The sequence below is a fragment of the Anas platyrhynchos genome, chromosome 3, assembly GCF_047663525.1.
Source record: "Anas platyrhynchos isolate ZD024472 breed Pekin duck chromosome 3, IASCAAS_PekinDuck_T2T, whole genome shotgun sequence".
NCBI classification, from domain to species: domain Eukaryota; kingdom Metazoa; phylum Chordata; class Aves; order Anseriformes; family Anatidae; genus Anas; species Anas platyrhynchos.
The window spans coordinates 49,491,326-49,517,647 of NC_092589.1; the positions used below are offsets into that span (position 1 = coordinate 49,491,326).

Sequence of the window (26,322 nt, forward strand, 5' to 3'; positions counted from 1 at the left end):
ATCATTATCAACTCAGCTTTGTGTCACGTTTTAATTTGTGCAGATCTTGCTTTTGTCAAAGCAAATCTTTTAAACAATTTTCTTTATCTAGTGCTCATTAAATCATACATACCAACAAAACCTTTGACTTTGGTACACTGCATTTGCCAATAGAAAGGTACTTTTCCAGGGGGATTATGGCCTGAGCTAGATACAGTAGTCTAATTATTCTTATATATAAGGTCTTTTGATCTATCATGGCAATAAACTAAAACTTCAGATTATGAGGACTCCTTTTTAATGATGAAATTACTTTATATAGTCATCTTAGACTTTAATATCAAAACCTATAGCTTCCTATGTTTCTAGTGAAATATATCTTGAAATTATAGGTCTGCAGGCCTTGAAATATCTAATTTCATATCTGCTATTGACCTGTACCTGACACAGAAAGGCAGAAAACATCTTCTTCAAAGTCACTGATGTGTGGAATATTAAAAGTAAATCCAGCAAAAGAGATCGGCAGAGGTAAAGTACCAGGAAACACCCTAAAGTTGTGGCACAGCATAGCTTCACATGATCTTCACTATTTGGTATGCATATCTGTAATATATAATCTGTAACACAATGTGCTTTAGCTGTGCTTGGTGGCGATTCAAAAAAAAAAAAAAAAAAAAAGAAAAGGAAAGAAAATAGAAGCCTTTCTTTTACAGTATCTGCAATGTTTTGCCATTTTTTGTCCCATTGTATTCAGCTGATGTACTATATTCATCACCATTTATTAATCTGAGGCCTTCTGTATTTTGGCATTTCTGTATGATTTGGAGTAATTTATTTTTCGTATTTATAATAGTATATGATCAGTAAGTCCAGCAAGCGTTTTTTTTTTTTTTTTGTTAGCTGAGTACTGTAGTTCCTACTCTCATCCTACTCAGCAAGTTCATGTCTAAATCTTCTCAGTGAATAAGGATTTCACTTTGTATAAAAATGACAACATTCTGAATTGGGGATTTTATACGTATATACATATGCACACCTACTTTTATACACTTAATATAATGAAGAGGTGATTATAAATGACAGTACACAGTATATTTTGAATAGGTGCAATTAATTTCTTTATGCTCAGAGAACATGCTGTGTTCATATAATTTTGGTATAACACTGGGGTATTTGAAATGTGTTTCTTTTTTCCAGCTAACTAGCAGTTTTACAGTAGGAATGATAGACTATTTTTGGCAGGCCACGTGTTTATGCCTGACAACAGTGGTTGCTGCATATTTTCTTGTGTCAGGGACTTAGAATCTACTCTAAGAGGTATTTAATGTAGGAATTTAAGTGAGAGCTAGATAGCAAAAGTAAATATTTAAAACAGAAAAAAAAAAGGAAGAATTTTGAAAAACTTGAAAGGGACAAAATTATCCTTTGTAAATTATATATGGTTATATAGCATTATATATGGTAAATCTTCAAATTTAGCTAAAGGAAGTTTTTGTTTGTTTGTTTGTTTGTTTGTTTTTTGTAAACTAATTTGAAAAAGAAAATGGATGCATGTTTCTATTCTATAATTAGATTTTTTTTTTGGATGATTCATCGTTTTATAGGTCTCTTAAGTTACAGGCTTATTTCTTACTGTCATAACAGAAATTATGTAAGATATTTTTGTTAAAGCTAGAGTAATTACATGGGATTTTTAACCAGAAATTGGGGGTATAATTTTGACTAGAGAATTTAACTTAGACCTGTCAGAGAATAAAAATAACCATTAGGGTGAATTTCAAGCTGCTACAAAAGTGATGTACGTTCTGGAACAAAACACATTTTTCAAACGTTAATAGGATCAAAACCATTATCAGTTCACCATTATGCAAACTGTTAAGTCACAGCAGGCTGTGGGGAGCTGTGAGGTAAGCAGCAGCCATCATGCTCTGTCCATGTTAGGGATGCAGGCAGTGGATGGCCCTGCAAACTGCAGCACAGGTGGGGAGCCAAGTGCTGTGGAGCCAGAGGTTGTGTCTCACACAGTGGTTAAGTGTCTGGGTTTTTGGAGAGCCCTATGCTTGGCTACACAGCAGGGAGGCAGCCCAGGCCTGCTGGCTATGGGCAGTCCTGCTGCTCTTGACTTGGACTGGCGCACGCTTTGTTGGGTTAGAAACTGGCTGGATAGCCGGGCCCAAAGAGTTGTGGTAAATGGAGTCAAGTCCAGTTGGAGGCCAGTCACTAGCGGCATCCCCCAGGGCTCGGTGCTGGGGCTGGTCCTCTTTAATATCTTCATCTATGATCTGGACAAGGGCATTGAGTGCACCCTCAGTAAGTGTGCAGATGACACCAAGCTAGGTGCGTGTGTCAATCTGCTCGAGGGTAGGAAGGCTCTGCAGGAGGATCTGGATAGGCTGCACCGATGGGCTGAGGTCAACTGCATGAAGTTCAACAAGGCCAAGTGCCGGGTCCTGCACCTGGGGCACAATAACCCCAAGCAGAGCTACAGGCTGGGAGATGAGTGGTTGGAGAGCTGCCAGGCAGAGAAGGACCTGGGAGTGATGGCGCACAGTCGGCTGAATATGAGCCAGCAGTGTGCTCAGGTGGCCAAGAAGGCCAACGGCATCCTGGCTTGTATCAGAAACACTGTGACCAGCAGGGCTAGGGAGGTGATCGTCCCCCTGTACTCGGCTCTGGTGAGGCCGCACCTTGAGTACTGTGTTCAGTTTTAGGCCCCTCGCTACAAGAAGGACATCGAGGTGCTTGAGCGGGTCCAGAGAAGGGCGACAAAGCTGGTGAGGGGCCTGGAGAACAAGTCCTACGAGGAGCGGCTGAAGGAGCTGGGCTTGTTCAGCCTGGAGAAGAGGAGGCTCAGGGGTGACCTTATCGCTCTCTACAGATACCTTAAAGGAGGCTGTAGTGAGGTGGGGGTTGGCCTGTTCTCCCACGTGCCTGGTGACAGGATGAGGGGGGATGGGCTTAAGTTGCGCCAGGGGAGTTTTAGGTTAGATGTTAGGAAGAATTTCTTTACTGAAAGGGTTGTTAGACACTGGAACAGGCTGCCCAGGGAGGTGGTGGAGTCACCATCCCTGGAAGTCTTTAAAAGATGTTTAGATGTAGAGCTTAGGGATATGGTTTAGTGGGGACTGTTAGCATTAGGTCAGAGGTTGGACTCGATGATCTTGAGGTCTCTTCCAACCTAGAAATTCTGTGATTCTGTGTGATTCTGTGGAAGCCACTGGGAGTCCAGGAGAGACATCCTAGCATTTTCAGGAGAGTCTCCAGCTGAGTAGGTATCATTTTGCTGAGCAGTCTGTCACACTGATGTGTTTCATCCTGTTCTCAATGTTTCACATGCCAGCAGTTTTGGAAATCACACCAAAAGACCTCAAATGGAGAGCAGTAGACACTACAGTTAGGCTGCACGTCATGGCCACTGGCCTTGGGCAGTCAGCAGGGACCTTTCTTTGCACTGAGGCCCTAGGCTGTGGGCTGCCCGGCTCCAGCAGGGCCTGAGAGTTGAGCTTTAACCAGGTCTCCTATCACAGCATCACTTCCCATCCCTACCAAGGCAGCAGAAGAGTTCAGCTGTGCCATTACCTTCAAGGGCAGCGTGTCCGTTGTGCCAACCTGGGCTTGCCCACACCCACCTGGTCCCCATTACATCTTGATTAAGAAACAGGAGCCAGCTGCCACCAGCAGTGTGCTCAGTCTCTCTCCACACAGGTGGGGTCTTAGAGGTTGTTTTGAGGTTCCCAGTTTTTCTGTGACTGAAGAGTTCTTGATTTTTATTACCGTGTGGCTTTTCCTAGGAGTAGCCATATCGGTGCTGCTCCATGGGAGCAGAGCAGCCCCAGGAAGGAGTTTAGCCCTACAGCAGGTGAGTGAGGCCATGTGTGTGGTGAAGGACAGGCATGGTGGCAGGACAAGTCCTGTTCATCTGGAAGCCCAGGTGCGAACAGCAAGAGCTTTGTCTGGGCGGGGGCACTGCCACCATCTCTGATGGCTCTAGGGACTGATGGCTCTAGGGGTGGGATGGCTCCAGAGGTCCTGGTCATGGGCAGTGTGAGGCCATGGGGGAAGCCAGGCAGGAACAGTTGGGACTAGTGGTGCCTCCAGGGCCTTGACAGTGTCTTCCCAAACTCTTCTGCAGAGCAATCATCCTTGTAGGTCATCTACTGCTGCTGCAGTAACTCTGTAGTTGGGAAGACTGGTCTGGGGTGGGGAGAGAGAGTAAGGTTTTGCCTATGGTTTGAAAGGAAAGAAGTGCATGAGGAAGAGCAGTTGGGTCGCCATTTAAAGGTGATGAGCAGAGCTATGACTGCACTGAAGCTTACTTTTCTATTTGGAGGAATAATGTTTAGTAAAACAGGTTAATCGTGAAGATGCTTAAGAAGAGGTCTATAAAAAGTTGTTTTAAAATTGAGTGCTCAGTGATTGAACTGTAATGTCACTTGTGTGTCTTCTAAAACAAATGAAAAACTGATTGTAATGGTACTGAAATACCCACAAATGGAATGAGTAAAAACAAAGAAAATTAGACATGGAAAAAAAAAATGGACGCATAAATGCTGGAGGAATAATCGCTATTCTGTTTCTTTTATCTGGAGTATCTAGCTTCATCCCCTTCCTTCGATGCAGGACACTTGACTATATTATATGTAACCATGCGTTGGATAACTATGGCCTGCACTGTGACAACTTTTATTCCCTTGAGTTTTGACTTTATTTGTAGTAGCTCTTGTAGAAATTAAACAAAGTGAACATAAAGAGTTTCATAGAGGTAGAGGGCAGGCATATGTGTTTTTTTCTTGGATTTCTGGTCTTTTTTTATATATGGAACTAATCTGCTTTTATGCATCCATTCCATGTTATGGACAAAAATGGCACAGATACATATTTTAATATTTGTAATATGAATGCTGATGCTCCTTTGTCCTATAGTGAACAGCTAACAAACTTCATGAGATTGGAAAGCTCCTTTCTTAGTGAAGTATGACAGCTGCCACATTTAGCATACATCATGTTAGTGGATCTTCAGCTGTCAAGTAATGCTTCTAGTATCTAACGGAATGTAGACACTATAAGACAAATGTGTTAAATTTCCTGGGGAACTGCAAATGAGCATAACTGTTAAAAAGAGTGAAATCTCATTATTGCAGTTGCCACCTTGCAGTCCCTCTTACATCCTTAAAGCTATTGCAGTATATTACAAGTCCTACTTGCGTTTTTCTGACCCTCTTATGACTTTCATTGAACTCATGCAGTCTTTGCAAAAATATAGGTCCATTCTTCCACAGGACAGGCATAATTTAAAAGCTGCAAGAGTATACGCTTTATTTTTAAATGTAATACTTCTTATTAATACAGACAGCTGTAACATATAGCTGGAAATATGTAGAGTTTAAAGACTCTTACCCATATCCAAGCACATTAAAGAACAGTATGCGTCTATTTAAAATGAAACATGAGTGTAGGTTGATTTCTGCCATGAACTTCCTTGATACAGCTTTGTGCTGATATAAGCAGCCAGTAAATCAGGACAAAAATAGCTAGGAAAATAGCATTTTAAAGAGACTTTTTAAGGAAATACCTTTTGTAGTGTTGAGGAATGCATAGATAACTCAAACTTTAAAGAAAATTTGGGTACAGTAAAACTAGTGAATTATTCACAGGAAATAATTCACTGGACATAATTTACCTTGTCCCTTGGATTAAAAGGAATAATTCCTAGAACAAAATTAGGTTACTGTGGGAATTGCTGAGTTTAAATTTTTTTGTCACTGCAATATAAGAAAGCAATAGCATGTGCACACATAGTTCTAGCAGAAAGGAGTCTCTTTTTGAATTGTGTCTGTACTGGGTTTGGATTACTTGGTAGTGTGGAAGAGATGGGAGACTGTTAACCTGCCTACTTGCTGGATTTCACTCATTGTTACATTGTATGCACGACATGTCTGGAAATGCAAGTCCATGACATCTACAGAAGAGCTGCCATAGTACTCCAGAGTCTGTTTAACCCAACGCATTGTTGTATCTGACAGTGACCATAAGCAGTGGCCTCAAGAAAGAGAGTAGGGAAAGTGATATGCCTATATGTGAATAGGTCTCCCTGATATTCTCACAGCTCACAACTATTTTTAACTTAATGACAGAAGCTTTACAAAGTATTTTCTAGAAAACAAGTGTGGTGTTGGGGGAAGCCTTGTACTGGTATTTATTTATTTTACTGGCCCTGCAGTGGTAAGCTCCTCTTTGGCTCAGCACATGTCTTGAAGATTTGGCCCTTCAAGATAGAAACCTACATGTGAACTATTTCTTACTGGTATATGTTACCCTGTTCTTTTCAGTAGAGAGTTTATTCATATAGAATATGTCAATCAGTTTTTCTCCCTTTGAGTCCAAGCTATTGCATCTACTACTTCTCTGGTGCAATTCGTTGCAGCATTGTCTGTTTTGAACTAGTTTCGACCAGTTTGGCTTGATGCCCTCTAAAACTTGCAACAAAAGTGACTGCCCAATCCCTAATCACCCTTTCCATGCTGTTCATGATTTTGTCGAAAACTGCCATGAGGTATGAATATAGCAGTTATGAATACTGCTGTGTTGCTTTCTGTGATAAATAGTTGTTTGAATAAATGTCAATCATGGTTTTTATTTAAAAAGGATATAAACCAGAAATCTAATCTAAAACATTGAGTTACTAATCAAGGAACATTTTTTTTATGATATTCATTTAGTGCTAGCTTGAAGTAAAGATGTTTCTATGAGACAGTTTATCCTTTACTAAGGAGACGAATAACCTCACTAAGGATGGGGTTTTATAGATATTGTTTATATTAGATTACTGCATTGCTCTCTATGTGTGACTACATCATAAAATCATTTGTTAGGTGAAGGTAATTTACAAATGATCAGAAGCAACCAAATTACTTTAGCTTAATGAGTTGCTCCTTATTGCCTGTGTAGGCTCTTTTTCTGCTGTGGCTGTGAAGTTGGCTTACATTAATGTGTTTTATTTTACAGTTGCAATGATCGAGGAGGCCTAATGTAGCCAGTTATCATGGCTCAGCAATGAATGTTAACTCATTAAGTTGTGGTTAACTTTGTTGCATGTACCTGTCAGTCTGCAATTACCAGACCTGGTGCAAAATATACAGTAGGGCATTTCACCAGGAAATCATCATACCAATTCATCAATATCTGCAATATTGGCAACCTGCTAGTCTCAGGGCAGGTGCAGGTGTTGATATTCAGCCACAGATGAAATATGTGAAATCACTAAGATACTGTCTCACTCCTTGTGTACACAGTAGAGGTTCTCCAGATAGATTTCCCTCTTTACAGAGGGGAATCGCTGGCAGTATGATCAGTGGAAGGGCATCGAGTACCTGGATCTTACTATCTTAAGTTTTCTCCAATTTGTCAGAATTTTGGCAACTTTTTGATGAAAAGACATCTGTTTGAGAATTTTCCTGGAGAGAAATCAAGGTATTTTTGCTAACTGATGAAAGGTATCTGTGACTACACAAATTCCTAAGGGACTGGTTACTCTAATGATGAGATTTAATTTTATTATATACATATGTTAAGAACAAAATTAGGAAAGCCAGGTAGCCTGAGCTTTATGGAAGTGAAGCAGACTCCAAAGCAGGATTTGATGCAGTGGAAGTAGGGCAGAAATTTAAAATGTCTGTGAATGAACCTCCCTGCTCCTTAGTGTTCCTGGGAACAGCAAGTGCTGGGAAGGTCTCCTGTTCTGACACAGAACTGACACAAATCTACAAAGAAGGCTGCGAGCAGTTCCAGGTTGCTGGAAATGCTGCAGGAATACTCTTCAAAGATCTTTGCACAGAATCATTTAACCATTTATGTGGACTTTCTGTAACAGGTGCTGACTGGCTGTTTAATAAAAACCTGTCACAAATCTGAGCTTTTCCATCACAGTCCTGACCTCAGCTTGCACAGTCTCCCCAACTCCTCTGTTTTCCTTTTTTGCTCCTCTTTAATCTTTTGCTTTACTTCTTTCCCTTCTTGCAATTCCCTTGGCACACTGAAAACCAGGAAATAATAAAAAGTTGTGGAACAAGATTTACTGCCATCACATTATATTGCGTTCTGCTGCTAGTTTCTCACACTACATCTATCCTACAGTAGTATTTCCATAATTCAGATGGTAGAAATTTGAAGCAGCAATTGATATTAATTCCAGGTTTATCAGGTGCCTTCAAAAGTATTTTATTTTCTTTAAATATAAATATTAAAATAATAAAACAGCATCTTGCCATTTGTTTGAGGATGCAAGAGCCCCAAGCATCTGAAAAAAAATGTTTCTATTTTATGTAATGAAATGGTACAGCTGCTTTCAGCCTGTTCCTTGAAAGGTAATTCCCAGTTGTACTGAAGCGGAGGGGCTGGCAGCGGGGATTGCTCTAACAGGTGGTGAGGATTTTACATTATCCTAATTTCTACCTTCTCGTCTGTTATTTACCTGCTCTGTGCTTCCTGTTTTTTATCTGCACTAAGCTGGTTAGTTGTAATGAATAAACTACTAATCCCAGTTTATGGGAATAATTTAAAATCTATATTGAAAAGGAAGGGCTCGTATATCCTCATGTGAGATAGTCTATGTGTAGGTTTTGAGCTACGAAGGGCCATGTTCTCAAGTCATGTGCTGAGCCAAAAAGGAACTGATCACCACAGACAGATAATGTCACAAGACAGTTTTTTCATTCTTAGGAAAATGTATTTTAAAGGTCTTATCTGACTTTAGGAGGAAAAGGGCTCTGGAAAAAAATAGCTTCACGTATTTCATGTTGTCCTTGGTTTAAACTTTGGTTATACTCTTTTTGCCCCTAGAAAGAAAGCAGAACAAAGAATATTTGGAGCTGTCATAACTATCATGGACACAATGTCATTGCTCAGCAATAAGTACTGAGACCTCAAAGTTTAAAATGAGTATGTTCTCTTGCTTCAGCTCATCCCTTGTAGATTATAGCTTGTTTGGTGTGTGGGAAAACAAGATTGTTCATTAAGGAAGAAAAGGAATTGTCTATTTTATGTCAAAACTGAAAATTATGCTTTGCATTTAGCAGTGTAAAAACACTGACAACCTTTTCCACTCTTGGCACACCGTTCAGTTTCTTTGGTTCTGTATATTGGGACTGCCTTTGCAGTTTGGAGGCACCTGGGACTCCATTTGTTAGAAGCGTGCAACATTTATCTTTTTGATTCAGCACTGGAAAATCTGTAGAACTGATGACAATGGTTTTTAAAGCCTGGCACTTTTGGTATGACTTGCCAAAAAGAAAGGCTGCAGAATGGCAGGGCTCTGAGTAATGCCCTGCTGTGGTCCTGGCAGGGGCGCCTGCCCACCAGCTTGCTTGCAGGCTTCACAAGGCATCCTGTGGATCCCCAGCACCTCCTCCCCACTGTGTGCTTGTGTCTGAGCTTATCCAGTTTGCATCTGTGCATTTACTTGAATTTCCCATTGAATTTGTACTAATATGCTGTATTGTAAACAGACACAGCTGGGATGCAGGTGCACATTTCTTTTTGTATCCCGGTTGGATGCGTAAGGCATGGACAGGTGGCCTGGAGCGGTGCTGTCTTCAGCTGCACAAGATTTTGTCACAGTCTTCTTTACTTGCTTATGTTGCCTTCACTAACAATTATTTAGTTTGGAAACTCTATTTAACATATTATATCCTAAGTGGCTGAATCTTGTTGCTGACTCCATTTTGGTAGTGGGTGAAGTGATAGATCAGACTGTTTCTGAAACATGAGGTCTTTGGGATAGAAATACTGTGTTTGAGAACTAGTGAATTTCTGTGTTGTATTTACATGAATAAAGTGTTTCGTTACATTGAAATTATTAATATAAGTCACTGTGGAGGTGATAATGATATTAATTGCTTTTAATAACCTAATTAAAATTTAAATTAAAAATATTTTTAGTTTTAAAACTTCTATTTACTACAGCCAGCTGAATACAAATCAACTAAATGCTAAGCAGCTGAGTTCCTAGGGAACATTTTTTTTCAAACTAAGTGCTGGGAAGTTACTAGCAAGGTACCTTATAGATTCCTTTTGACCATAGTACTCACGTCTTTCTGAGATTATTTCCCTCAGAATGTAGCACCAGCATTAATCCAAGCAGAGTGCAGTCAGCAGGAAGAACAAAGAAACACTTCCATGAAGTGCTGCAGAAATGAAAATATTTTAACATATATTACTTCTTGTTAAGCAAGAAGAACACAAATTGTTACACAAATGGTCAAATACTTTGAATTCTTTTATCCGAGATGAAAGCAAGTCTAAAAGTGCTGAAAATTACCCAAACTGGTAACTGAGATTTTTTATTCTACTCAATATTTACATGTGTATGCCTCCACTTTGTTCAGTTTGTGCATGTATATATGTTGCAGTGTAGCATTTTTACTTCCAGCTTCTGTTTCCATGAATTACTAGCCTCTGCCTGTGAAAACTTGTTCTATTCTGATTAAGCAGTTATAACCTGCTGCTGCATGCTAGACCATCATTTCTCTATATATGATCCCATACATCTTGTTCACACCTGAATGTGTTTCACTTACCCTGCAACCCTGTATATTCTGATTTTTGTCATATCAGTTTCCTGGGGGAAAGGCATTGCTCAGTGCAAATGCACTTTCTGCCCTTGTCCCCAGAGCCAAGAGTGTTCCCTCTGCCAAAAATTTTCTTGCTGTGTAGGCACATGCTTGAAAAATGTGCACTATATAAGACATGGGAAATGATGTTAGCAATCTTTAAAAGTTACTTTTTATAAAACGTTCCACTTATGTATTAGTTGCTGATCTTTCCAAACAGATCAATGCCCTCCAATGCATTAAATGTAAAACTGAAGTTATTGCATGAAGATGTAAACCTTAGATATCTGGAAGACGTAGTGAAATATTTATGCAATTCTATTTTACTCGCTTTCAGTGCTACTATCGTCCTGTGCTTAAAATGTGTGGATGCAAAGTGAAATATTTAAGAGAGAGGTACTAAGGGACATTTACAAAAGCACCCAGGTAACATCTTGATCCTTATAGAAATCGGATCCATGCAATTCTCTGTGTTGACATGACAGCCAAGTATAACATTTCCTTTTATTGGACCAGTTTTATGGTTACAGATGTGGGAGGAGGAGACCTGACCCAAGCAGAGCCTCCTTTCTTCAATTGGGGTAGGATAATGTAAATAACTTGATGGGTTTCTACTGGATTTCCATCAGAAGTTTGGGATTGAGGTAGATTCTCTAGTCTTCTGTGAAGCCAATATTTATTTAGCTTCCAGTAGACAAACTTTAAATTCAAGCTCTTTCCAAAGACTGTGCGCTTTGGAAGGGGTGTTAGAGGTTTGTGTAACTTCAGCTGAGATGTCGAGTAACATGCGCTGTTCAGAGTATCAGCTCAATAGTGATGATTTAATTATTGAGCTGAAATTCCAGGAAGAAAATAACTTTATTGTTATTATTATTATTAAAATGCAGCATGGAACATAGTGGTGAAATTGTTTTTATTCAGCAGATTAAAGTTTTGTATTTAGTTTTCTTTATGCTCTGTGCACGTAAGCAAAGATCCCATCATTGCTTTTTCATCAAAAAGAATTGATGGATGGATAGTTGGTGGATGGCATTCTTTTTGATAGAATTAACGTATAATGTAAATTAACTGTTTGTGGATTGGAACCTTCCAGCAAACAAAGCTTGGCATTCCTGCATTTTTCTGAGTCAGCACTTCAGGCTTGTAGGAGAATAGTTCTCATCTTTGTTGTTGCGTGCAAAATGTTAATGCTGCTTCCCTCTCTTCCCCCTTGTTTGTGTTACAACTGTGGGATGGGTGCTTCTACCTCCTTGTACATGCTGGGATTGGGAGACTGTACCTGTTGGTGATGAATAAAAATACACTTCTGTGGGGGATGGGGTGGCAGCTGTTGGTGGTAGACATGAATTATGCTTGCAGTAAGTGCATTGGATTTATGTTGTCTTTGGAAAATGAGTAGTGCTTTAAAATTCACTTAAATACTCCTTTGCCTGTTTGTGTTTCTTTTATCAAGCACTTTCCTCTTACCAGCACATTTGATTTGCAGAATCAATGCACTTGCTAACTTTTTATTTCATTTCCAAAACCAACAGCACTGACTTTCATAAGACTAAAGAAAAAGAGCATTGCTTACCAGTTAGACAGAAGTCCTTGCAGATGCACATGTATGCACATTACATGTTTATGTGAGCATGTCTATATAAATCTATACATGTGTATACATATCTAATAGATAGATACGGCTTAGCGTATAAAAGTGTATTTTCCATTGGTTTAACTATATATTTTGCTACCAGCCAAGGTAGCGATATTTATAGTTGAACATTGTGAGTGTTCCTGTAAAGATGGGACATGTTCAGTAATTGGAACTACGCCTTGTCCTATAATTCATCCTTTAGTCTCTAAACCACAACCAAAATAAAATTCAAAATCCACTGATTTTTCTGACTGATCTGAATATAAGGGTAAGGGTTGTATAGTTCAGTTATTTCCAGAACATCTTCAAATAGAAATCAAGACCAGTAACAAGATGTAATACAGGAAGCTGTAGCACATTTCAGGGCATAGGCATTGCACTCTGCTGACACAGCATTATGCAATCCTGGCCCATATTTTAGTACAGCAAGAGGGTACTTTTAAATGCAACACTTAAAATGTTGTGGAAATATTTATTGGTATACGGACTTGTCCCTTAAAGATTATCCAGGTATATCAAAATCTGTATAAAAGATATGAAATTGCAAGTATATACAATGTTCATTGCTCAACAAAACAGCAGCAGCGTTCTCAGCTATATTCAAATATAGTGTATATACACTTAAGGATTATATATTCTTACACATAGTAGATATGGTCTTAGTATAAGTGCTCAAAGTATTTGACAACTTTTGGAGTGGTGAGGTACATCTTTGTGTTTGAAAAATCATAGATCACATCTTCAGTTTAAAAATAGTTATTTTTTCAAACTGTATGAAACTTCTGCTTCTGTCAGTCATCAACAATTCTAGGGAATAACATCTTCAGCTAAAGCATTGCAGTGAGAATTGAAAATGAATCTTTAAGAAGAATGGTGCTGCGATCAATGCCCAAACAGTTCAGGTTTCAGGTATCCGCTATCTAGATGGGGATATACATGTATGTATATATTGGGGATATATATTCCTAATTCCTTTGCTTTCTGGTTGTGGAGCTATTGGTTAAAGCAGTCCACTGGGTTCAGATGTACTGTTCATACAGTCCCAGTGATTGATATGGATGTAGGGAGGTTTTTCCTGTTTCATAGTTCTTGTAGTCATTCCCCTGATCATGGGCCCAATGAGCTCATTCAGCATTCTTATGAAAAACAGCTCTGCCAGCTGAATGGCAGTAAGCTCATGAGTTTATTTGCCAGACTTCTCTGGATGCATAAACCAGTTGCTGCGGCTCTAAAAATGATATGGCTAGTGCAGTAGTGATTTTCTGCACTGGATGCGTGGTGTATGCCGGCAGGAGTTATGTACTGCAGATGCTTTAGTGAACTCTGAAAACACCACAGTGTAATGCCATGCTCCCAGACATTTTTGCTGGTGTGTGATTTTTCTCTCTTGTCATTATCTTCCATAGAGTTATATCTATGGGAAACCAGTTTATGTGATCGTGCTTTACTGTGTGACAATGAATAGTTTTTTGTAGTATTATTTAATGTATCATAGCTCTAAAACTCAGTTTCTTACATATATTTGTTACATGCAGTGGGGAAGAGCACAAGGGGCACAGAAAGTGTGTATGCCCTATGCCTGCTAAGGATAAGGCTTAATCAAAAATCTGTTGTGCCAATTAGTGATTGCTTGGCCTACTGCCCAGCTGGGTCCCTTTTGGTTCTGACTGTTCTCTGCAATTTATAACTCTGCTGGGTGAACCACATTGCTTTTGCTTATTGGCCACTAAGTATTCTGCGATGGGAAATCCCGTACAGTTTGTCTTTTCAAAATGATACATTGCAGTATTAATAGCTTTTCTCTTAAACTTGTGAACGCTTTCTGAAGCTAAAGAACAAGCCTTTCACAGTCATGCTAGTATGGGTACGTGGTAAGAAATGCTCACTTTAAAATTTTTGTTTTGTTTTTTAGTGTTTGTTAGGTTCAACTCCAGCCATGGCTTCCCGGTGGAGCTAAGGTCGGACGCCAGCATCCTCCAGCTGAAGGAGGTGGTTGCGCAGCGACTGGCGGTTCCAGCTGACCAGCTGCGGGTGATTTTTGCAGGGAAGGAACTCAGCAACGACTTGACGCTGCAGGTAAGCCTCCCGGGGTAGCTTCACTCCTGGACTGCTGCCAGCTCTTCTGCCTCTGCCTCTAATGCTGCCAATCTGACATTCATGCCTGAGATCTAATAGAATAAATAGTGCCTGGGGATTCCTTGAACTTTACTCCACACTGCTTCATTAATTCTGACCTTCTTAATTATGCATTAAAACAGCAAGCAGGAAGGATAGGGGAAGAGAAAGAATATGAGAGAGAGTATGAGAGCGAGCTGTGCCTGGTGAATAAATGTTTACTGACTACAGAAGCAAGCCACAATTTCTGTATCTGTTCAATTTCTATCTTACTTATTCCATTTGAATCTTAATGAAGAAGGACGTGAATAAATTGCTCCAAACCAGGCTGCACAGTCAGCACATTTTATAGAATTTGTAACCCAATTGTGACCCCTGGAGGATAGCTACAGGGCTGCTGCTGCTGTGTGTGCTGCTGCACGCGTGCGCAGGTGAACGTGCTGCTGGAGGGGTGGTTACAGATCAAAAAGCCCACAGAGGTATACTCCAAAACACTGAATTCGTAAATGTGTGAAGCTAAGAGCAGCAAGGAGCATGGATGAATGGCTATAAGTGGGTATCTGAATTTCATCAGCTGAAGGTTAGCTGACTGTTCTGTTCAATAAATGCAGAGAGCTGCTCATCCATGGTGAGCCCTAGTAAGCATGGAAAGATAGGTTCAACTTTCTATTCTTTTTTGTCCGTACTGCTGTTACCAGTGATGCCACAGTTGCTTTATCAATATTTTTGTTTATCTTGTGAGTAGCGTATGTGGATTTCAGAGCACATTCAGTCAGGGTTAGCGTAAGATCACACATTTAAGATGTCAGGGGAATTTGGGGAAACCTACTGGCCTTTCAAGAGAGTGAGAACATTGACAATGAAACTGCTATCCTTCTGCAGTTGTTTCAAAAGTACAGACACAGTCTCTAGTAGTGCAGGTGATTACATAAAAGGTCCTTCACAGGCAGAAATATTTCAGATTAATTGGTACTCATGTTTCAGAAGTATTGCAGTACCTAGAATGGCTGTTAAGTCTGGGTAAAGAAACCCTCTACTGTATTGATGACCTATCACTATTTCTCTGTGATTACATTTATTGCTTTGCAAAACATTTTAGGGTGTTCCAGTGCACAAAAGAAACTACAGAAATATGAATTGTCAGTCTACAATGCATCACTCATGAATAATGTTAATGCATATATTCATGGCGTAAATTGAAATATGTTTCAGTTGTATGCAAAAAAATATGTATGAAAATATCTGACTTCAACTTTTTTTTTAATTATTCTTATGTCGTTTGGTCATTTGCTAGATTTAGGTGTCTTGTTCTGTCAGAAGATTCTGAGCCACTTGGCATTTCCTGGGAAGCTGTAATTATTGGTGTCACTGACATTTTATGTCACACACACTGGGCCCAGCTTTTCACTTTTAACCAGATTTGTTCTCAACTACTATGTACGCTCTTTTGCCATAGTAAATTAAAAATTTATTTTCAGATATATGGGCCTGCTGATTATTTCCTTAATTTCAAGAATTAATACATGTAGCCAAGAATTTTTATTAATAAACTGGGCCTAGAATTATTGCTTTGATTTTTGGTTTCTAAAGCAGATAGAAAGTTTAAAAACTGTTTCAGATGGTATAATCCATGCTAGTGTATTGAAGTGCCTTAAATAACCCAATGATTAATATCATCAGCAAAGTATCAACTGCATTTTTGTTCTTGATATTCGATTATTCTACTCTGTGTTTTGATTTTTTCTGCCATTTATTTGTGTATTTGTATATATTCACTGCAGAAATTGTCAACACAAGAACAATAGATGGTTTGATGTACTTGAGTTCCTACAGAAGGCAGTTGGGGGGTTTTTGCATAAGCAGCTGAATGCTAGTAAAATGTGTGCTAGTGAAATACTAACTGCTGGCATTTATGTTGCGTCGGTAATTTTGGAGTTAATATCGCGTACAAGAAAATTAAATAGCTCTTGTTTTCTAGACCTACTGATTTGTGTGAAGGCTAAGAAAAATAGAGCATAGATTTGTACTCAAATAAAACTTTGGAGTACTGTTATTTTACGGTAGCCTGGAATTTCTTGTTAGACCATTTTATCCTTCCATGTTCTGTAAATTATTTTGGAACTTACTTACCCAAGATACTGTAGGAGAATCTAGAGGTCAGGAAGGAAAACTGATAGTATTGCAGATAATGAGATTATAGAGGACGTGGGAAAACCCGAGATAATTGCAGGAGTATGGGATGGGGATCTAGGAAATACTCCAGGATAGCAAACTTTACTGGTTTCACGGCTCACAGAACAACTAGATTTGGCTTGATAGCTACTTTAGGATCTTAGGCAGCTGATACAAGACATAACTGAGAATATGAAAGTTGTGTTTTTATTCCTGTTTGGAGAGAGAGGAACAATCTTTCATGGTAGTTGAATGAAAAAGAAATGAAGCTTGGCTGGACAAACATTAAAGAAAACTAATTATAAGGAAGAAAGCGCCAAGTTGAGATCTTTACATGAGTGAGTAATTGGATATCAACAGTTTAAAAAAAAAAAAGGGAAGGATAGGAGTGAAATATATTTGGAGACATTTAATTTGATACTTCAGATGAGTAGACTATGATTCAGCTGTGTACAGGGGAGATGAGTACCTTTGCTACTGTCTGAGAAGCAAGTAGAGAAGTTAGGGTCATAGTAATAAAATATCGGTAATGACTGGATGAAAAATGAGAATGCAAAACTTCGGATCTTAAAGGAAGTAGAGCAATAAGCTGCACAGTAAATGGTGTCACTTTAAGGGTGCTAAATATTCTGAAGAATGATGAAGAGCTTCTGGCTGATTACAGTTCACTTTGGAATGAATAGAAGTAATTAATATAGACTCAAAATAGGAATTCTTTCAGAAAGCTATCAAGCTATCATGGGTATATGAGAACAATGCTAAGTTTTTTTTTAAAGTCAATCATAAGGGCAAAAGAAAAACACATTCATAGCAGACACCAAAGGAAAAAACAGAAGGTGGCTGGGTATGAGGAACATTGAAAGGTGACGAGAGATTACTGCTGCTTACAAAAATATTGTCCTTGTCCAAGAATGGCAAAGTTAGTTAACAAGCCTTCTGGAGGTAAAATATTTAATATATATTGATACCCAATTTTGCTCTATGAAAATTACAAATTATTTGAAATTTACTAATATTAATAATAGAAACAGATGCTAATATATTAGCATAGGCTTGCTGCTTCTGGGAGAGTTCAAATTTGGCTTGTGTGGAGAAGCTCTTGCAAACAGTCTGTAAGACAGCTTCCCTGCTTTGCAAAGTTTATAGTAAATGAATAAGGCAGAGAAATAATGTGATAGGAGTCAGTAGCTGGCCTATTCAAAGTCAGTGGCAAACGAGAGACAGAATTAACTGTGTCCCAATCCAGTGCCACTTTTAGACTGTGTCAGGTAAAGGCTGAAAAAAGTTCTTGGAGACAGAAGACAAAGGATATGGTTAGTGGCAGGACTTGTTAGCTTTAGCACAATACTTCATTGAGAAGGCTTCTAAATTTGAAATAGCTTGCGTTTTTCTAGAATGCATGCTTGAGCATTGGATCATAGGCTTCATGTGAATTTGGCTTTGACTGCATCTGTCCATATAGGTGCTTTCCTGAAATTATTTATACAACGTTTATACAACAAATATAACGTTTGAGAAACAAACAATCATGACAAGGTGGCGCAAGCTGGTGAGCATAGCTGAAAATGAATAAAAGGGAATGGCAACATAGATGATCACCTCTTCAGAGCAGAGAAAAAGAAGTGGAAATAATGGTAGCGTGTTGCAGTTTGACAATGGTTTGGAAAGAGTATGCTTCGTAGTGGAACAGTTTCTGAATGGTAAGCTTTAGAGGTCAGTACAGAGAGCACCTGGTTCTGCTGAAAGCACTACCCAGTGCTATTGTGTGAAAAACTGAAGGCCAGGCAGAGCACCTTGTGACAATAGACCTCAGCTGATATCTTTCACACTTGAAATATTTATGAAAATATCACTCCGTTACTACAGTTGCTCTCAATGGACAACTTGCTTAGCAGAAACAGCTATTTGAACTCCTACATATTTAGAAAGGGCCTTGTGTACATAAATGTATGGCAACTTTCTTATTCTCAAAGGACAGCTCAATATAATAGAGCTTCCTGCATTTTTTATATTTTTCAGTTTACTGAAGGTATGAAGGAAAAAGTTAGTGTGACACAAGTGTAAAATGTGTCAAAAAAAAAAAAAAAAGAAACAGCAAAAAAAATTTGCTTGACTTTAGTTGTAAACTCAAACACTAATAATAGAATTAGTATTTTGAAATGCACAATAAGTAGTGTCATTTGTTGCATTCTACAGTTCTATATATGGGATACAGAATCAGAGAAAGCCCTCTATATTAGGCAGTCTCGGGGGTTACAGAATACAGCTGAGCCAACGTTTGCATACATAAATGCGTTTTAGAGAGATTTGCTCAGAGACATCTTCTCTGAGTCAGTTATCCTATGTGAAATCTCTCAAAGAGAGAAAATGATTTTGTGTATGTGTGTTTAAATCAGTATTTTCAGTCAATATTTGATCGACCTTTGGATCTGTTCTTACTTGTAAAGCTGAAAGATGTCTTGTACTTCTTCAAACCAGAAAATGCTAACTGAAAAAATCTTAGGAATATTATAGTGATTAGGGAAATCTAGAGATGCCATGTATTTCCAGGTAATATGGACTTTGCTAGTTGAATGGATAACAGTACTCATCACTTGCATTCTTTTGACAGCTGCGAGCTCACTGTATGTGAGAACAAACTTACTCTGTGTTGAGTATGTTTTGCTAAGACTTGTGGTGCACCACGTATTATTCATATACCTTACTCTTGCCCTTAATGAATGTAGAAAATACAACGTAGCTATGTGCATTTAGAAATTAAGTCAGGTCCGGCTCAGGTCTACAGATTTTCCATGTCTGTTTCAGAGGATCCATTGCTTTGTAACTGTTCCAGCAGATCAGGCTCTAAATGCATTAATAACTGACCTTTGAGCCTGGTAGCGCATTTCCATTCTGTATGGTGGCCTTAAACTTTGCTGGTACCTTCTGGATTCTTCTGACATAATATATGTTTTCATTGGTCTGCTGGTTGTAGTGGAAACGTGACAAGGTTTTCTTTGCAAACTTTCTCATGACTTTGCTCTCTACAAACTTGTATTCAATTTCTAGAACTACTTGGTTTTGGGTACCTAGATGAGTTCTTTGTTGCCCGCTAAACATGGTTCATGGATCCCTGGAATAAGGTTGCTGATACCATCCTTCTCACAGGAGATTTGCCAACTCATAGTACTGAATGACCTACGTGGCCCATTTAGAATCACTTCCAAATTTTTGAACGTTTCTTTTGTTTTCTACTTTGCTAAAAGTTTCAATATACTGGGGGAGTCTAAGGAATTAATTTCCATTCAGTCTGTGATTGTTACTATTTTCTTATATGTGAGAATGGTTACAGGCAGCAGATGATTTATTTATTTATTTCCACTTCATTTCTGTTAGGCAGTTAAAATTTTGCTATTTTAAGGCCATTATAAATTCTATGAAATCCATTTATGAAAAAACGGTTGCTTTGTGTGGCCCTGATAGAGAAACTGCAATACCAGTTGCACCAAATACAGTATATTGATTTAAAAACAAAACAAAACAAAAAAAAACTCCCCTGGCAAACCACTGTAGTTCTTCTTAAGACATATAGTGTTTCAAAATGAAATTAGCTTGAAAATTGCACTAATATCAAATGTGTTTTTGTTTTCTGCCTGGAAACTCAAGTTACACAGCCACTTGTTGAATCTTTCTCTTATCATGACTATAATACAATTTGTATGGTTACAGTGCTGTGTATTTTCTGCTTCTGATCCTGCTTTAGATTGCAGGAGGAAAAAATGTGAGAAATAAAAACTTCAGGAAGCTGAAATTATTGGAGTGATGACAGTGAGCAATAACTTTTATGAGTTTGTAAATCATGACAGTAAAAGAAAGGTCAGCCCGCTTTTTTATTTCATCACCTTTCCAAACTACTTTGTTGAAAAACTATTTAGCAAATTACACATCATTTCCAAAAACTATAGTTGAATTAGCATAACTTCAAGGGTAAGAGGGACATCTCCTTGCTTCTTCCTCTGTTTTCCTCAAAAGAAGTATGTTATTAATTATGCTGATAGATCATATTAAAAGGAAGGACCCGAAGAGGCTATGCACTAGTCCATAATTAAATTGGGAAAATAATTAACAAATACTTGATTTGTGTTTAAAAACAGGGAAAAAATATATTTGTTTAATACTACACAATAAAAATACAGGATTTAAAAATAAGAAATTGGGACAGAGCACCTCTGAATTACTTTAAAAAAACAAACAAACAAACAAACAAACAAAAAAACTTATCTAGAAAGCAGAACCATAAAGGAACAGATAAAGACTTCAGTGTTGGAAATACCTTTTAAAATCGTAAGTAACATACCAATAGAAATATGTTTTCTCAATAGAGAGGTGGAATGTAGTCCCATCTCGTTATATTTTCTTTGCTTTAGTCTTAATTTTAGTTCAGTTTTTACAGCTCTATTGTCTCAAATGTTGTCTGTAATAAATTCATATTTGTAATTATCAAGGTCAAACAGCTGTTTAGTGAAAGATTCTTTTTTCCTTTCCTTTTTTCTAATTTTCAACCTTTCTCACTCATTTTATTTGAAAAAGTAAAGGGAAACTTAAATGTTTAAGTGTGTCATAGCTAATTAGAGTTTCCGTCATGGATGAATCTTCTCACTCTTTCTACTAGGAGTGACTTTTTTTTTTTTAAATCAAAGCAAGACAAAGTTTTGTTGCATTATGACCCCAAATGCCCTGTTAAAGTAAATAACATGGGTCATTCTGAAAAAAAAAAAAATAAAAATACTGAGACAGGTTTGAAGAGGAAAAAGGCAATTACTTTAGAAGTTATTGAAGCTAAAGAAGGTATAATTTCTTACATATTATTTCATTAGTGTAACTCTCCATAAATTCATATAAGCTTCTTATGAAATTTAAAAGCCTGTTGAAGAAATGAATGTCAACTGTTTAAAAAAAAATAAAAATCAGTTATGAGCAGAACAATAGAGCACTACAATTTTCTTTTCTCATTTAGACTAAATGAAAAGCACCAGGGTTACCTGTCTCAGAAATGAAATAATTTTCACTTTCTTCATACCCAGTGCAGGTTATTTCTTTTTATCACATAAAACATTGGCTCCATTGATTTGGTGAAAGTTCTACCATTGACTTTGCTGGAGACAGCATTTTCACTCCTTCTCCCCCCCGGACAAAATCCTTACTGTAATGGGGAGACTCCTCAAGTAGCATAAAATGCTGTACATTCAGCTATAAAAGTACAAATGTGATTCCCATTCCTGCTCAGTCCAATTTCCAGTGCTGTCCCCGAATGAATTGATTGGTGTTTTCCTCATTTCTCCTGGTTTTGTTCTCATTAGTTTCTCACGGTTCAAATAATTTTTCCTGTTTCCATTTCTGCCTCTCCCAATCAATTCCAGTTCTTTCAAATCTTGTTTCCATCCAATATCTGTTGACCATTGAGGTGTTAAACCAGCTTACAAAACTAATTATTCTTTAGGAATGGGGAAAAATATTATAGCCTAGAAATAAAGGACGGGAAGAGAATGAGAAAAGTTGTCTTGTGGATCTGCTAACGAGCTGACATTTCAGTTTCTGACTAATATTGGATGATGTGTTTCTGTACTAACTGTTGACCTCCTTGTTTTCTGATATTCTTGTAAACAAGAAGCTGACAGATCTGCAGGAGGCTATAGAGCTCCAGGATATTCCGCAGGTAGTTTGGTGGGTGTCTTGTGGGATTGTCTCATTTCAGACAGTTCTGTTCATGGCAGGAAAACAGGCAACTACTCTTGTGAAATAATGGACTTTGTGCATATCAGCGTATCAGTTTATATATGAATGCATGATAATGTTTAAAAGGTTATCACCTTATTTTGGGTAGTTTTGAAAGGGCACGTAAATGTTGGCAGTTTTTTGGTTAATGAGGTTACATGTTTCATGAAGATGTGTACATGATACTGCAGTTGCAGATGTGATGTTAAAAAAAAAACAACAATAATGAAACATCTTTAAACTTCAACAACATTTCTAGTACAGTTTTTCCCTATTAACTATTTGACATAAAACAGCATGATGGAAACATATAAAAGTTTTATTGTCATGTATTTGGTATGCATGATATACCAAAGCTCTGACTCTTTGATTTGTTTCTTATACAGCTTACACCAAATTATCCAATAAAATATTTTTACTGTATTGCCTTAACGTCTTTAACATATCAGTCTGTTCATTTTTATCTTTCACAGTATGCAGCATAATGTCAGCACAAAACTGATAAATGTATGCAAGTATATTTAAGTACAGAAAAAAATAGCTGTTTTCTTTTTCACTTATCATCAGATAACCTTTATTCCTGCATTATTTTCACTACCCTAGACAGTGATTTTGGGTCTTTGTTTACCATCTCTATTATAGCAGTGTGTTTATTACTACTGCTTAAACACATGTAATTTAAAGTGTCTGAGCTTCAGGAGAGAAAGAATCGATCCAATTTTAAAACATTTAAATGTTATTACTGTCAGAATTTTTACAGTAAAAATGTCTTAATGACAATAAAGAACAATAAGTAAACTAAAATAGCCAATTGGATATATATCACTGGAAGTCTTATTCTTTATGAAGTGTTCCTTTTTTCTTTATTGACTGTGGAAACTGTAGTGCATTTCTTCTGAGAGTATTCAGATGCTCACACTTGTAATACCGGATTTTTTTTTTAAATGTAATATCTTATGCAATTTGTGTTTCTGGGCTAATGCAAGCTTCTCTTAGTTTCCTCAATCAAAACAATTTTTATTTATTTTTTATGCTAAGAAAATTAACAATACATTCCACTCTGACAAGCACAGAAAGAGAGGAAGCAATGCAGAAAACCAGCACAATAATGGGGGTGAAGAATGGATACGCATAGAGATACATGCCATGCTGATGTAAACATTCCGGGATTGAGTATCAGAAGGCTGGAAGGAAATTTCAGATGAAAAGGGTTCAGGTAGACCTGAAATGTTTGACAGAGAGGGTTATGATTGATTATATGGCATTTATTAAATGTGAGGGACATTAGGTGATCAACTACAGAAAAATCTATGGTACAGCAGGGTTCATGAAATATCTGAGATTGTCCTACTAGGCAGGAAAGCCAGAGTTCAGCTGGAAGATTATGATATAATAGAGATGACTACAAAATCAAGAAAACCCAAGGAAGTGGATTGCAAAAGCATATGAATTGACAGCAACTACTGGTAATCGTGTTTAAAGCCAATATTTAAAAAAAAAAATTAGAGTAAGTAGTGAAATTGGAAACTTTCGTTGTGTTAAAGTAACTTTAAAAATAGGGAAAACAAAAACTCAGAAAAGCAGCAAGTCTATTTTCTGGGAAACTGGTTTAGGACATGCTCTAGCTCCTTAACTTGACTAGAGCTAGGTTGTGAATGCATCACGTAGAGCAAATTAAAACAACAAACTAAACCTAAACTTGCTCAGAATACTCAATGTTACTATTTATGATGATGGCAGATAATGGTAATTATTGTTGTATAATCCAGCAAGGCAATTGAAGAATTATGCAATGCATAATTGAATGCGATTCTAAAACCCTTATACAAAACAAGGTTTGAGGAAGTTGAACTGGCAAACGTTGTTTGCTGAGACAGATTTACAACCAGAAATGTTGGCCATATGAGCACTATTGATCCAGGTAGGCACTTAGACTTATTAGGATTTAGAACTATAGTGCTAATTTGGATCTCAAAAGAGTAGAAAAACTGGATGCTGTACCATGTTACTGTATTAGTACCTACACCACATGTCTGCAATGATTTGTGAGCTTGATTTTCAGAGGACCATTCAGTATATACATGTTCCATCCTTTATCACTGCAGTGGTAATAAAAGCAGCATCCCCAGAAGTGTTCATTTCTGGTAGAATTCATTGCTGATCTCATCTGTTTAAGTGAATGCAAATGAAAGTTCACTCTCGTCTTTCTCTGAAGGATTGATGCGTTTCTGACTGGTGAGCACTGTATGGTGTCAGTCTCCAGAAACAAATGGAGGAAGATTGACACAGAATGGCTTCATACCTCAAGTAGCCACTGGATTTAATCTCCTTGCATCTCTCTTACTGTATCTGTGTCAGTTGTAAAGTAGTCTGTGAATTACTTATCTCCTGACATAATTCAAATCTCTTGGAAATATTATTTTTCTATTAAAAAGAAGGATTAGCTTTGCAAGGTGCCTTTGGGCTACAGAAAATATTCAAAAAATGCTATCGATAAATACATGAAATACAGAACTTGAGAGGGAGTTCACTTTGTGTTTATGAAAACTTTCCTGTGTTCTGCTGTTTCAGTGTGCTAGGAGACATGCTACCGCCACTGTAAGGTAAATTAGTCCACTGTATTGTGTATTTATAGTTAAAGCTAAAAACAGAGCTTTTCTAGCAGCAGAGAGCAGTAATAGCCCTGCACGAGATACACTAGCTTACAGTAAGACCAGCATCCAGAGTTTTAAAGTTGTACTGTACCAGAGACTACGAGTCACTACTGGGGTTTCCAGTGATGCTTTGCTGTGGTTTAACTCTGTGGGCAGCTCAGCACTGCACAGCCCTTCACTCATTCTACCACAGTGGGATGGGGGAGAGAAGTGGGCTTAGATAAAGTAAGCACGGTAGGACAGAAAAGGAATGGAAAAAAAATAAAAATATATATATACAAAACTAGTGGTGCACAATGCACCTGCTCACCACCCACTGGCTGATGCCCAGCTGGAACCTAAGCAGCGCCCAACCCCAGCTAGCCACACCAAATTTATTGCTAAGAATGGTCCCCTGTGGCATGGGACACCCCTCTGGCCAGTCTGAGCCAGCTGTCCTGGCTGTGCCCCCTCCCAGATCCTGGTGCATGCCCAGCCCAGTGGTGTGTTATCACCACTATTTTCATCAAAAACCCAAACCACAGTACCATAACAGCTACTGGGAAGAAAATTAACTTTATCCCAGCTGAAACCAGGACATACTTATATGAGAGCACTCTCACTGGAGCTTAGAAAAGAGAGGATATGAGAGAGAAATGACCTATCCTAAAATGTGAGAAATGAGGTTTGCTTTTGGGGGTTGTTTTGTCACTGGCCACTTCAAAATCATTTTATGGTAGCTTTGTTCAGTCCTTTCTGAAACGGTGTTGGCGTGCTGACATTTCAAAAGGTGCCTCCCAGGAACAGCACGTGATGTTTTGTGGTTGAAGAACTGCATGTTGTGTCCTGACTTCGTTACCCTCTAGGGAAGTGTCTTGAGTATCTATTATAATGTACTTATAACATAGAAATCCTCACAGGACTTTAACTTTATGTTGCTTTGAAGAAGACAACTTCCGTTTTCTTGGCTTAAGTGGAACTTAAAGAAATGACCTATTTGGTTATGTCAAGCTGGTAATTTGTTTATCATGTGGTTTGGTTTTTTTTTTTTTCATTGTAAGTTACATTCATGTGATTGGATTATATCAGTGTACATTGATTCACTTCCAGCACTTCATCCTGCAATGTTTGAGCTGCAAGAAGTGCTGCAGCCTGCTGTTATGATCCCAAATTAACATGTACAATACAATTTACCAGTGGTGCTGCTTTTGTATGCTAGTCTATCATGCCTTTATTACCATTGTCACAAAACAGGTCTTATGACAGTGTTATTGTAAGGGCTGTTTCTTATGTAGTTAAGATATATCGATTGTGTTAGGAAAAAGTACTCAGGCTGATGATCTGAGGGCTCAGTGACCAGCCTTTTGGGGATTTCCTCCCTGGGGGTTGAATGAGTATCTACAAACTTGTATTCTTTTTTTGTTGA

General features: G+C 38.0%; 1 protein-coding gene across 3 annotated transcripts in view; it reads left to right on the forward strand.

The window, feature by feature from the left end:
• PRKN (parkin RBR E3 ubiquitin protein ligase) overlaps window positions 1–26,322 on the forward strand; it is a 765,547-nt gene that overhangs the window by 134,237 nt on the left and 604,988 nt on the right. For all 3 annotated transcript variants that reach the window (XM_072035883.1, XM_038177503.2, XM_038177504.2), the window contains exon 2: window positions 14,135–14,298. In XM_072035883.1, coding sequence (XP_071891984.1) covers window positions 14,135–14,298 — 164 coding nt within the window. The remainder of the gene's footprint in view (window positions 1–14,134; window positions 14,299–26,322) is intronic.